This window comes from Anser brachyrhynchus (assembly GCF_964034855.1).
Source record: "Anser brachyrhynchus genome assembly, chromosome: 2".
Taxonomy (NCBI): Eukaryota; Metazoa; Chordata; class Aves; order Anseriformes; family Anatidae; genus Anser; species Anser brachyrhynchus.
In genome coordinates this window covers 45,057,598-45,071,392 of record NC_137695.1, presented here as the reverse complement: position 1 = coordinate 45,071,392, position 13,795 = coordinate 45,057,598, and the positions used below count along the sequence as shown (strand labels likewise).

General features: G+C 46.4%; 1 protein-coding gene and 1 long non-coding RNA gene across 2 annotated transcripts; one reads left to right on the top strand and one right to left on the bottom strand.

The window, feature by feature from the left end:
• Positions 1-158: 158 nt before the first annotated feature.
• LOC308190904 lies at positions 159-2,068 on the bottom strand. The gene is made up of 2 exons (XR_013947563.1): positions 1,107-2,068; positions 159-733 (listed from the first exon to the last, which is right to left on the bottom strand). It is a non-coding gene; the product is annotated as an uncharacterized lncRNA (long non-coding RNA).
• Positions 2,069-2,365: 297 nt separating this feature from the next.
• RPL14 (ribosomal protein L14) lies at positions 2,366-5,537 on the top strand. The gene is made up of 6 exons (XM_080582708.1): positions 2,366-2,488; positions 2,715-2,816; positions 3,568-3,662; positions 4,303-4,402; positions 4,754-4,807; positions 5,345-5,537. Exons 1-6 carry the CDS (start codon positions 2,486-2,488, stop codon positions 5,429-5,431), a joined length of 441 nt encoding a protein of 146 aa, XP_080438834.1. The 5' UTR covers positions 2,366-2,485; the 3' UTR covers positions 5,432-5,537.
• The last annotated feature ends 8,258 nt before the right edge of the window (positions 5,538-13,795 follow it).

The following is a 13,795-nucleotide window of genomic DNA, read 5'->3' as shown; positions in this document are numbered from 1 at the left end:
CTGAATGCGGGGAAAAGTGAGAAACTTCCCATAAAGCAACATGCAAACGTGTCAAAAGAAAGCAGTAACTTGTAGTGCATGGCATAATTCAGTATTGATGAAGGAGGAGAAAAGCAGTTAAGAGAACAGAAAAAGAAAACCACTGAGTGCAATAGTCAGTTATACCCCAATTTAGGGAGTTCTTATTCTATTTTATTATTATTATTATTCAATTATTTCAGTAACAAATTATATTTAGTTGAATGGCAATGAAGACAATGTATCACAAATAGTGCTCGTCTGTACTTTATGTTTTTCTTCTGTGTAATAAGGAGGGCAGTATCTACAGCTACTTGCTCAGCAAAATTTGTGTAGGCCAACTGCATGTTTTAAAAAGTGTATTCATGGGAGAAAATGTTTTTAAGCTTAATCTTCAAGTCCTGTTCTTATGCTTCGTTTTTACTTGCACAAAGCCCTGCTTTCCTTTAGCGGTTACAGTCCAACGCGATACCCAGGAGGTTGCACTGATCCTGAGGGAGCTTCAGCACTTTGTGATTTTTCATTCCACTACATTCATGCTCTTGAATTGTTTTCATTGCTTGGTGTTCAGGCACAGCCCAAGTCTGGTGCTTTCTGTGATGCCTCTTCCAGCCGTTTGTGATCCTAACAGATGCAGGAATGCATGCATGCAGCTTAGAGTTACGTAGAGCAGATACAGCCGTCATGTACTCAACTCGTCAGTGCATTTGAGTCTCTCTGCAATAAAACAAGCAGAGGTCATTAAAAAGAGCAAGGCTTTAGGTAACCTCCCTTCCTTCCAACTACTAAATCCCTGCGAGTTTTGTTGCATCAAATGAGGGAGAGGAGAAGTATTTTTCTAGATCATGGCAGAACAGAAGAATCCAAAAGCCATTATCTATTGCCTTGACCCAGAGCAAAAATAACGGGATTAATACAGGTATTAATGTATTACTATCATAAAGCACACAGTAAAATATTGTTGTAATGGTATTCTGGATGGGACTTCCAAGAATACCTGATGGAGTTAAGTGCTCCTTAATGTTTTTATGATCGGTTCCCCAGGCACTTGCATAATAAATACATCAATTAAGTGCATTTTTTTTTACCTGCTCTATTGTATTGTAGAAACAAAATCGTATACACAATAAACACTACACTTCCTACAGCTCAATTGGGATATTTATTTCCACTGATGACAGAAGACCCGTCGGAATGAAGGTCAGACAGATTTTCCATCGGTGCTCTGCCGTACGTTGTGCTTACGTTTCGCTGTTCTGAAAACTCTCCTTACAGCACAGGTTTCGGCCAAGATCTGTAGGATGCTCTCAGGCTGGTCACGCCTCAAGACACCTCTCCACCTCGTTCATCACATCCGCAGCACTGCTTCAACACCGTTGAAGAACGGGAAGACCCGTTCTGCGGGATCACAGAGAGCGCACCCTGTGTCTTCACTCTCTAGGAAATGTAGTTTATGTGGCAATAGGTGCGGAGCGATAAAGGGCAGCCCAGCACCTGTCTCTGGAGGTGCCAAGGTCTGAGAAGAAAACAAATGTGTCCTTCTGGCAGCACGATTGTGCATCTGTGGCACCAGCTTGGCCAAGATGCCTTTGGCCATGCGCAGTAGGAAGCGGTTCACTTAGCATCGCAGGGCAGGTGCTTCCATTTTGTGTGAGGAGTTGTGCGTGTTCCTCTGTACCTCGGTGGATATAATGCAGCCGCTGAAATGCTCCTTTTACTTATATATTTACTTATTAAAAGGAAAAGCAGTAACTTTGCCACCAGGTGCCAGTAAGCTGAAGCATAGCGCTGCTTTTACCCTAGGAGTTTTTTCTGAACACGCACTCCTACCTACAAGTTCATTTTGCATTTTTCTGTCGTGCCTAGAGTACTGCAGCGTGTACCACCAAGCCGTTCTTCCAAATTCGGGTTCAGTTCTGCTCTATGATATGAAAACATACACAATTTCGGTATTTTTTTTTTTTTTTTTTTAGTCTATGTCCTCATTAGAGCACTCTGCCTTCCGAAGAGCAGGGCAATTTTAACCAGTGGCGTTGGGGAGCACGTTCCATCCTGCTGCTCTGCCAACCTTCTCTGGAGCTCACCCACGAGATACCAGCCTCTGCCAGCGCACGAGTCCTTGGATCTGCTGCGTCCCTCCAGTATTACTCTGCCATCGGAGCAGTCCTTCAAGGGGGCTGAACCCCAAGCGCCTCGCTCCTACACACACGACGGCAGCACAACGCCATTCCCCCGCGCCGCCTCGCGCCGGCGCGCCGGCGCCACCTTAGCCACGCCCCCAGTGCATTATCCACAAGCCCCGCCCTGGCCACGCCCCCACGACGTAGCCACGCCCCCTCCGCCACGCGTTCCCTTCCCCCCAGCGGGCGGGAAGGCGCCCCGCGCGCGCGTGCGCAGTAGCGCCTCGCGGGGGGCGGCTTCCGGCGCCGCCGAGCCCTCCTCTTCCTTTCTGCCCGCGGCCGCCATCATGGTACGGGCGGGCGGCGGCGGGGCCCGGCCCGGGGGGCGGCGACCACGGGGCCTCCCCGCGCCTCAGCCGCCGGCCCGCGGCCGCTCCGGGGGCTCCGGGGTCGGGGGAAGCCGGGCGGGGGCCGGGCGGGGGTCGGGGCCGGGCCCGTGAGGGAAGGGGCGGCCGGGGAGGGCGTGAGGGGGGGTCTCGGTGCGCGGTGACTGACGGCTGCCGCCCCCCCCCCCAGGTGTTCAAGCGCTTCGTGGAGATCGGCAGGGTGGCCTTCGTCGCCTTCGGGCCGCACGCCGGCAAGCTGGTGGCCGTCGTGGATGTCATCGACCAGAACAGGGTGAGCTGGGCGGGGGTGGGGGGGCCTCGGCGTGCTGCCGGAACGCTGCCCGTGCGCTGGGGGCTGCGGGGAGATAAGAAAGGGAGGAGTTTCTGAAAAAGTTTGTCAAGGAAATAAGCAGTTGGCAAAAATATGAGCTTTAATGGCTCTTAGTGTGTATGAAACTTCAATGACCACGTGTTTTCACGGGCAAACTGAACGCCTCCCTGTATGGCTCCTGAGAACACGTGGCTGAGTAATGTCCATTGGAGCGTAAAGCTTAAAAATGCACAGAATCACGTAGGTGGGAAGAGACCTCCAAGATCACAGAGTCCAACCTCTGACCTAACACTAACGAGTCCTCCACTAAACCATATGGAGTTTAAGAAGCGTTTGGACTGTGCTCTTAGTCATATGGTCTGAATTTCTGTGTAGACCTGTGTGGTGCCAGGAGTTGGACTCGATGATCCTTGTGGGTCCCTTCCAACTTGGGATATTCTATGATTCTATGATATCACTAAGCCCTACATCTAAATGTGTTTTAAAGACCTCCAGGGATGGTGACTGAACCACTTCCCTGGGCAGCCCATTCCAGTGCCTAACAACCCTTTCCGTAAAGAAGTTCTTCCCAAGTGGCACTTTTGTGTGCTGAAAGTAAATGCCTGGACCAGGAGGTTCTTTTCACGTGATGAAAAGGTTTCTTGATCCTGGAAAAGCTGAAAAAAAATACAAATTATGAGATTAAAACCTACTGTTTTTTTGTTCTTTCCAGGCCCTGGTCGATGGCCCCTGCAGTGGTGTCAGGAGGCAGGCTATGCCTTTCAAGTGCATGCAACTGACTGACTTCGTGATCAAGTTCCCGCACAGGTGTGTTTGCAATATTTGGCCTATGTGAAACGTGCTCTCGCTTTATGCCTGAATTACATGATCTGATAAAGAGCATTTGTACATCATTAAATCAATGATCTAGCATGTATGCAGTTAAAATTGGGCAGACTGCGTTAGGACAGTTGAGTACGTTTAAGTTTTTATTTTTGCTGCTGGCTAATAACTGGAGGGAAGGAAACAGCAGACAGGCCTAGGCAACTTGCAGGTAGGCATGGGCTGCATGCAGTGGGGGCAACAGCTGCAGTAATACTGGGCAGCTTTGCTTTTGCTGCTGTTCAGGTTGCCTTCAGATATTAAGTAAGTTGACTCTCAGCAGGGCTACTCTAGGTACTATCTAAATTTGTAATTTAGAAACAAAAAAAAAAATGTTGTCTCTGTGATTCAGAAGCATTGCTGGGAGTGTTAATATGCCTCTTGAAATCACTTATACGCTTAGTTCTAGCAAAGCCTTTACATAACAAGATGTTAATCAGGCCACAGAGATGTATGTGGCATTGGCTTAAACTGAGCATCTGAAGGAATGTAGAAGGATGATCTTGGATGAAATTTAATGGACTAGCATTTAGAGAGTCTTTGTTGGAAAGACCGTGAATATAACTCAATGATTGTTCTAATGCAGTGCTCGTCAGAAGTTTGTGCGACGTGCCTGGGAGAAGGAAAATATAAATGAAAAATGGGCAGCGACAAGATGGGCAAAGAAGATTGAAGCCAGGGCAAAGGTACAGATTTTGACTGGATGAGTAATATACTTTTTCATGAGCAGAAGCAGTACAATTAGGTGCAATGTAATAACCTATGTATTTTCTGTTGCTAAGGCTAAAAATAGTTAAGGTATAGATTAAAATCTCTATCAGCTTTAACTTCTTGTAGTTTTACTGTAAAGGTTTGTTTTGTTTGGTAATTACAGCTTTTAGTTTCGCATCCTCACTTCCCAGTGAAGGCCTGTAGAGAACTACTTGTAGGTGTGTAGCTAGACCTCACGTGCAGATGATCGGAGTTACTTGTGGAATATTTTGAAATTCTGAGTTTTATAACTGATGCATGTTGTTTTTTTTTTTCTTTCCAAACAGAAAGCCAAAATGACTGACTTTGATCGTTACAAGGTTATGAAAGCAAAGAAAATGGTAAGTGTTTGAGTGTGGTTTCCTTACAGGGTTTCTGCTTGTAAGCTTCACTTTAGAGTCATACACAGATGTTAGTAGCCTTGCTTTTGTTGTTGGTTGACACGAAGTATGTGAGGGCCTTGAATTTTGATGCCTCTTTGGCCACCAATTCAGTCATTGATCAAAGCTGAGTTCACGTGATCTGTGCGTCATTCTTCCCAGTTACAGCTGAGGAAGGAGATGAAATAGAATATTCTAGATTGGCCACAGATAATATTTTGTTCTGTAACAGGCTCCTTACACATGGGGTGTTGGGATGCCCAAGTTTCCAGCCAGAACAATGTTGGCCACTTGGTAGAACAGTTTTAGGTGGGATTTGACATTTTAGATGTAATGCATGGTAAATCTGTCGACTTAACTAAAATATAATCAGGTTAGCAAAGGGTGATTATCAGAAAGGGCAGAACCTGAAAGATTAGAATTGAAATTAATGAATAATGCTTTTGAACTGTTACAGTTTTCATTTTGATTAATAGTATTTTTTGTTTGTTTTCACAGAGAAACAGGATCATTAAGCATGAAATTAAGAAGCTCCAGAAGAAGACTTCTAAAAAAGTCAAGAAGACAGAGAAGAAAGAGAAATAAAATGAGCTTCTAGTTATGTTTTACTTTGCGTCTATGTTCTGATTATTCAGAAATGACAAATGGATCTAAATTGTAAACATAAGTTCATTTTGCTCCTGACCAAGAATTGTTGTCTGTCTCGTTTATTCATGTCCCAAGGGTTGGGGTCATGGTTTCTCTGAAACACACAGGGATGTTTTTGTCACGTCATGTTGACCATACAGACTATGCTCAGTACTCCATACCCAATATTGTTTGAAATATTTGTGTACTCTGTTATTCAAAGTAGTTCAGGTCCTCAGACATTTTAAAGCGGTCTGCTATTAAATGGTACGGAATGAACAAAATTACCAGTACAGTCCTTGATGTGAGAAATGATCAGTTAAACCTTTTTTTTTTTTTTTTTTACAACTTCAGGCCAATTGAAAATACATCTTCTGGTTAGAATGCAGGTATGCCAGTGTTTGGGAGACTGACAAATTGCTGTTGAAACGCTCTTCTTAAAAAAACATACCCCACAACCAAAAACTTCCTATAAGCAGTTACCTGGGATACTTCCATACCCTGGAAGTCTAAAAGCATACAGTTGTACTGTAAGTGCAGTTATAACAATGAGGTGTATTAACAAGAATGAAATTGGTGACTTCCGTTATCATGCTTGCTTTTCAGAACGTTTGAAGTTGATAGCTTACATCAGTAGCTTATACCTGACCCTAATTACAGTTCCTTAAACTATGCAGCATATAATTACTACTTCTTAATCAAAACCAATAAGCAAAAAGGGGCGTGACCTAAAAATTAATCAATTTGAAACACTGTAATAATGGGTTTAGTCTTCACACTTTAAAAAGTCTACATCTCTAAATGTCAGCATCCGTTTCTTCCATATGTTTCCTTGTGTGCAATTTATTGACAGGATGTACTTTCTTCATGTTGAATGAAGAAATGATAGTCTGAGATCTAGCTGAAAAGAAAATTATTTTTACTGTCATAAAATTGAAAAGGGAAAATATTAAAATGAAGGTTGTAGGACCTATATGCTTATATTATCAAATACATCAGTATATTTAACGATATATGAGCATGAGCATATGCTTCTAAAAATGTATGCCTCAAAGTAGTTATGTGCCTAGTGTTGCTTATTTAAGCCAAAATTGGGCATCTGCTTGCTCAAGCACTTTATGTTGTCTTGAGCTATTTATATGCTTTGGAAATTGAGTTCAAGCACATGGTTGATAATGAATGGCTATAACTAAGGAAGAGAAGCCTAAGAAATGATGCAAATTGAGATTAAAATTGAGATTGATTGCTGTGTTCAAGCACCTGGAGATTTTGAGTTACACTGGATTTCAAAGTGATTAAATCCACCTACTCTGAAACTCAAACTTCAAATTAATTTGAAAGGCATATCAGTCATAACGAATTCACAAGTGATTTTTCTATAATCCTTGCCCATTTTGGAAGCGCTTGCTTTCAAAGAATTTGTCTATTGTGTCCATTCCCCCCTGTACCACTTGGCAGCTACTGAGGAACTTGAAACCTTTCCGTGATGCTGAGGGTGCTGTAACCTGCCACGTTACCTGGTGGCCGCCACGGTTCTGAGCAGGAACCTCACCGTTTGCTCAGGGACAGCTGTACCTGAACGCAGGGATGAATTCTGTGTGCTACGAATGTGTGATGCTGGCTAAATTTTTATGAGTCCTTTACTAGAGTATGAATGAGCACATGACGTGCTTGTTCATCTTCCAGGGAGGGCTAAGTGCCAGTGGGTGATTGTTTCTGCCCTAACACCACACGACAGAAGGGGACGTGCTGGGGGACAGTGATATTAAAGCACTGAGCGAGCTTTACATGCCCTAGAAGACACTTGGTTCTGTAACACCATGACTCTCCTCAATTGCTTCTGTGGAAACATCTATTTTTTTTACTCTTAGGAGGAAAGGGGGACAGAGAAACAAGAGAATATACCAGTCTTTGGTAACTACGCTGTGTTTCTGACAGCGTGCTGTGCGTCAGCAGCAAGTGGTGGTCCTCACAAGTCAGTGAAACCTTTCTGAAACTTTTTGTGGCCTTGCATCATGTCAGCAGTCTACCTACTTTCCAAACAACGGGTGCAGTGCGCCTGTGCTGGTTTGTCTGGTTTTTATTTTTTATTTTTTAGAGATACTTGGATATAGAAAAAATGCAAAGTATAATTCTGTTTCTAATGCTTACCACATGATGGCAATGTTAGCTCTTCACTACATTATTCCTAAGCCTTACACGAACCGGACAGCTGCTGCCCTTCGGTGAGGGAACAGTGCCAAACAGAGGTGATGGCACAAATATTTGAGAACAATGGGTTTGCTTATCTGTACCTTAATTTTGCATTTATAGTTGACTAAGATGTAGTTTGCCCGTCAGGATATACTTCTCTAATTTACTTCGTGGAGCTGAATGTAAAGAAACAGGATCTGCTGTTCAGAAACAGCTGAAGGTGAAGTCCTGGTGTTTATTTTCTTACCTGATTTCACATAGAGCATGTATGGGACTTGCTGGGGGCAGAGAGGGGAATATACTCTGCCCCAGTTTCCTCCTGAGATCAGCAGGTAAATTTTCCTAAACTGATATCAACAGTAGGAAAAACCAGTATTAGTCTTTTTTTTTTTTTTTTTTCCCTGTGAAGTCTGGGCAATGAGAGCAATTATAGGAGCAGGACTGGGCCCCTTAGCATAACCTATGGCTGAAAGGTGTAAAAGCTACTGCTGCTTCTGTGAACCAGCCGCAGCTCTGGGCTGAGTGATTTGCTGGTTATGCAGATATCTTAGAAAAAGAAAAAGAAGCAACAAACAAACAAAAAACACCCCATATTTTTTATATTATTCTTGTCTAAACATCTTGCTCCTGTGCTTGGTGTCTGAATGCATTTCAGTTTTATTTGAGATGAAATGCACCTGGAAGAGGGAGCTCTGGATTTACTGAACTTCCTTTTCAAGTGCTAGTGTTCAAACTGACCTCCAGTCAAGGTTTGCTTAGACGCGTTGACCATTACGTTTTCAAATTATTTGATCTCGCAATTACCTATATCTTAATCTTTGTCTGGAGAAACTGGGGGCATCCTGCTGAAATTCCAGCCTTCACTTTAGGTGAGTCAGAACTTTGCTCTGGAGGCTGAGGGGAGCTCACCTCACTTACAGCGATTGTAAGCCAGCCTGAGCGGTCTTTGTAAGTCTCAAATCTCTGTAGCACTCGCTCCTCCCTTCCCCAAAAGCTTTCAAGCCTCTACGTGCATAGGAGTTAAAGTCTCCCATCTGCAGGCAGCTATTTGTGCTGACTACCAGCCCAACAATTCTGCCTTTGCCACCAGCACAGAGCCACTTCTCCCTCCATGAGGAGCACTGACCTAGTTCTCCTTACAGAGGAAGGCCTTTTTAACGGGTCCCATGGTACAAAGGTGCTTTTGGGGACATTTTGTCTTGTTCTGGGGGCGTTGCTACATGCGCGTGGTGAGGAGAGGCCTGGCCTGCTGGTGGTGGCCCTCGTGCTCGTGGGTAGCGTGCTGGGCCCCACACAGCTGGTGGGGGTTGTATGGCCAGATCTCACCGGGGGCTCTGCTCTGGTGGGAAGGTGGATGCTGTGGAAAAGTAGCAGTGTTCGTATTTAAACAGCACGAAAGGAGAGCAGCTTTGAGATCGGCTGGAGGTTTACCTAAAGACACCCAGCGGGAGGGCGCAACATCTGAGTACTTTTCACAATAGCTCAGCAGCCAAGACTTCCTAGAGCCACTGTTTGAACCTCGTGTTTACAAAAGCCATCAAACAAAAGAAGCAACGAAAAAAAGAAAGAAAGAAAAAAAAAAGAAACGAAAGAGCTTGCTAGCTGTATTACTGCAGTTCAGATGCTGCATGAAGGTGATCTAAAGAAAGGATGGGAAATAGGCTTGTGGGCTTTTTCCTTTCCTTCCTCCTTTTCTTCCTCCCTGGAGCCCCTGAATAACTTTAAATTATTATTTTTTTCCCTTTGGTTGTTTATCTTTTATTTTTACTGCTTATCTCATTCACATTGAACATGTGAGCCTTAGCTCATCCTGAAAGTCTCTGTGGATAATGAAAAAAATCAGAGAGTTTATGGCATAATGAAGCAAATTAAGCCTGACTAGCTGAAAGTGGCATCATTTTTGCTCTGGTTGCTCGAAGCATTTTTCAAGGTCTAGGGGGAGGCTGGCAAGCTGCTGCTCTTTGCAGGGCATGCAGGTCCTCATCCCAGATGTGAGCAGGCTGCCTTGGCTCCCCGCCACCTGAACGTGACCTTGGAAGAGAAGATGTGTTTGCTCAGCGGCGGTGTCTGGCATCTGCTGACAATGCCACACTTCTGCTTTGGTGGGAAGCAGGTATCAGGGCACACAGGAGAGAAAACAGGAGACTGTGGGGCTTGATGTAGTTCTCCACCCCACAGCTTCCTGAGAAGTGGGGCGCAGTGGTGTGGGCCTCTGGCTCCCCTCACTCTCCCCGGTCCTTCATGCCCATGGGGTGGTTTCAGCTTGCTCTTCAGAAGACAAAGGTGTCCCTAAATCGGCTGACAGGCAGGAATGACAGCCTGGTTGTGGCTGCTCTAACCTTTCACACTGGCACTGAACTCTGTTAGGCTTTGCCAGCAGCCCCATTGGGAACATCAGCAGTGCTCAACCAGCAGCACATCTAACCCCAGCCTGGGGCCCCGAGAGTGCCAGAGGGAGATGATGTGAAGGGAGTGGACATGAGTTTGGACCTTCCTTTTCCAGCTCCCCAGCACCTACAACAGAAGGAATAGGGGTGCTAGAAAATGCCCCCTGCCCATTCCCTTCAATATCTCTTTCAGACTGATTTGGGACTCGTTTTGACTCAAAGCCTGCGAGGAGTTTGGCTCCAGGGCTATTGTTTTGTATCATTAGGAGAGCAGCACTAATACAAAAGAAAGAGGAAGGAGAGATGCTCCCCCTCAGTGAGCGGGGGAAGACAAATTTCCTCCCGGACCCCAGGGGCAACCAGTCCTGAAACATGGGACAAACCAAGCCTTCTCTCTTCAAGATCCCACCCTCCTGCCCTACATTTCTCTGTAGAGGTGCAGCAGAATAATCCCTCGCTCTCCTATCATCTGGACGCTTCCAGAACTTCATGCCTCTGATTATTAGAAACTTTCTAATTACCAACCTAAATTTATTCATGACCAATTTATAACCAGGAAGCTCCACTCCCTCCTTCTGCCACTGCAGGGCTGTCAGGAAAGATTCATGAGCCCATATGTTGGCCAGGCCCCGTGTTCAGCAGACTTGAGGATGAAATGCCGCTGCGGTGCCTGGTGTCTCCCTGTGTTAAGGCAGGAGTTTGCTTCCATCCCACCCTCACAGCAACAGGGCACTTTGCCTAGCACAAAGGTATGTAAATGGCCAATGTAGTGTCTTTGTGGACCCAATTCAAGCATATGCCAGTAAATTCCTTCCAGGAAAAGAAACAGATTGCTTCTGTCTCATTTTCTCTCTCTTTTTTTTTTTTCTTTCTCTCTTTTTTTTTTTTTTTGGTGGTGGTGGTGGAAATGTTCCTACATCAATGAGTGCCCATTTGTTTCCTCATTTCTGTCTCACCCCCCAGATAAGAGCCGGAGCTTTGCTGGGAGGCTGTGAGTGATGCTCCTGCTGGATGCCCTGCAGGCCTGGGGCAGCAGTGCAGGGCTGAGAGGTGAGTTTTCCACCTCTGGCAAGCTCCTGGAGGGCCTCAGTCGCATCTGCTGCAGGAGCCACCCAAGGCATGACCCAGGAACATCACCTCGGGCAGCTCACGAGGCCAAGGCAATTAGACAAGCAGCTCTCCAGACCACTGATGCTAATTCCTAGCCAAATAATTTTGTAGCCCAAATAATCTGAGCACTGATCTTGATCTCAGGATCTTTATTTTTATTTATTTATTTATTTTTTCCTGGGGAGCTACACGCAGCTTCCAGCACAGCTCTGGAGCCTTTAAAAACATTTCCCCAGCCCGCCTGCGTCTTTTCCTGGTTCCCTTTTGTGGATGTGTGAGCACAGCTAGACGAGGTCTTCACCAGGAAGGAACGAGGTGCTGGGAGCATAGCCGTGGCCAGCTAGCGTGGGCTGGAGGTCGGGCAGGCTCGTCGCCTTCCCGGCAAGCCCAAGGCATCTGCTCCGGCAGAGCACATTTGGGTGTCTCCAAGGCAACGTCTCCGCACCATATGCCGGTCGGGTTTTGAGGACTGCAGCGTTTAGAGCTTTACATACCAGATGAGGAAGTGGCTCAACGGCAGATCTCAAGATGTTTCTAGGGAGACATCGATGATCAAGATTTTTTTACACCGTTCGTCAGACCTCCAATATTGTTAAACAGTGATCAAGGTGAGGGTACGCACTCAGGCACACACAGGTTTATTTGCTAGTGAAATCTGCAGATGGTGCGGGGTCAGAGGGACAGTAAATAATGGAGAGAGATCCGAATCCCTTGGTTGAAATGGTCACAGTCCACGAAAAGTGGTGTTTCTGATTCATCTGAGAGCTGGGCTTTACGTCCAAACTGTAAACAAAAATTGCACTGCTGGCAAAGTGGCACGACCTGTTTGGTGCTGAAGTGTTCCTGTGCCGGCGTGTTTGGCCTCGAACACACCTGAGCAGAGGGTGGTTGAACACACATTCGAGGCAAAACTCTGGCCCATGTGAGATGGCTGTGAGGCAGCTGGGAAGGCAGTGTGCATTCAAGTTTTTTTTGTTTGGTTGGTTGGTTAGTTGGTTGTTTTTTTTTTCTTTTCAAGCATTCAAGCTTTTCACCCTCACCCTCAGAAAACTGCAGCATGTCCATATTCCCTGGGGAAGGTGCGAGCCGGCGTTTGTGGCCCCAGAGAGCTGCTTTAGCACTGGGATTGCACATGGATCCTGAGGAATCCTGCAGGCACCGCGTGCTGGGGCAGCTCAGGTGATTAAGCTGTGGGGATGATTTCCAGTGACAAGGTGCTAGTGAAGCAGCTTGGTCCTGGGCACAGCCTCTCTGCACGCACTTGCCCACCTGAGAAATCAAAAAAATGGAAAGAAAACCCTAAAACAATTGAACCTTTACAGTACCTGTCTCACAAAAACAAGGCCACGGTCTGAAAAACAATGCAGAGTTCCCATCCCTTATCTAAAATGCAAACTGGAGGAATGAGCAATCACCTCTGGAGGCCTGAATAACTCCTCGTACCTCCCTCCCTCCGTGTGCTCGCGTCTGAGTCACGACAGCAGCGGGGATACAAAAGGCGCCTGTGGGAGGCACAGAGCCCCTGCGCCCAGGGCACGTGCAGCTTCTCTGCAGGTGTTGCCGTGGTCTCTGGCATCTGAAATGCTGTTTATTAAGGTATTCTCTCACGCTTCAGGGCGCGGCGCCCTGCCTTTTGCCTTGAGTCAGGCAAACTGTGACAAAAGCACCTGGCAGCGTTAATGTGCCCTCATTATCTGGTCGGGGGTGCGCTGTTTCTTCAGCGTATTTGTGAAAATGCAGCTTGCTCTGTAAGTGACCCAGGTGGGCTCACCGCCACGCGAGCAATGCAGGCGATCTGAGAGAGCAGGCTCTGCTCCCACACGTAACAAGTTCACAGAAATCGCCCGCCTCCTGCGTTTTTCCTACACGAGGGACCTGGGTCTTGTTTCCTCCAGGGATGGCGGCTGGGGATGTGGCACATGGGGACGCGTCACGCTCGGAAAACAGATGCAGACCTCGGTTTGGCGACTCATCTGCTTCTGGGCATCTTCTGGCTCTGCAGATCCCCAAGGTCACTGCCCCAGCACCACAGCTGGGAGCAGCAGCCCAGCTCTCTCCCCTTTATGCTTCGTCCTTATACCCTTAACTTGCCGGCTCTGTCACAGCACCTGCAAGCGACGGCTGAAATATCAGGGCCTCCTTAGTGAGGTGTCAAGGCCCATTACCAAAAGATATAGGAGAGAGCAGGGGAAAAAGGAGAAATCCGAAGGCTTTCTGAGCAGCTCATTTGTAATCAGTGGTTGATGGGCAGTGATTTATCTGGGTAGGGTTTGGGCCTCAGAAATCCATTCAAGCTTATAATTACCTTGGTGCATCTGGAAAGTCGTCCTCACTGTCCCTCAAACCCATTAGAGCCTCACGGTTCTCTAAATGGGGAAAAGAAACACTTTGACTTTACTTTCTCAGAGGCTTTCTGATCCTCGCCAGTGCTTTTGAAGCCTGTCCCCTCCCTGCCACCCGTTTGAAACTCCTCGGGGAGAGGTGGGCCGGTGAGGTGGGCACCTTTGGGCTGCTGTCAGGGTGGCCCCCCTGAGCATCCTCAAGAAATGGGTTTATAGCACACTTGGTTCTCAGGTCCTGCTTCATTTATTTGTTTGTTTATTTATTTATTTAGTTAGTTAGTTATTTCCCT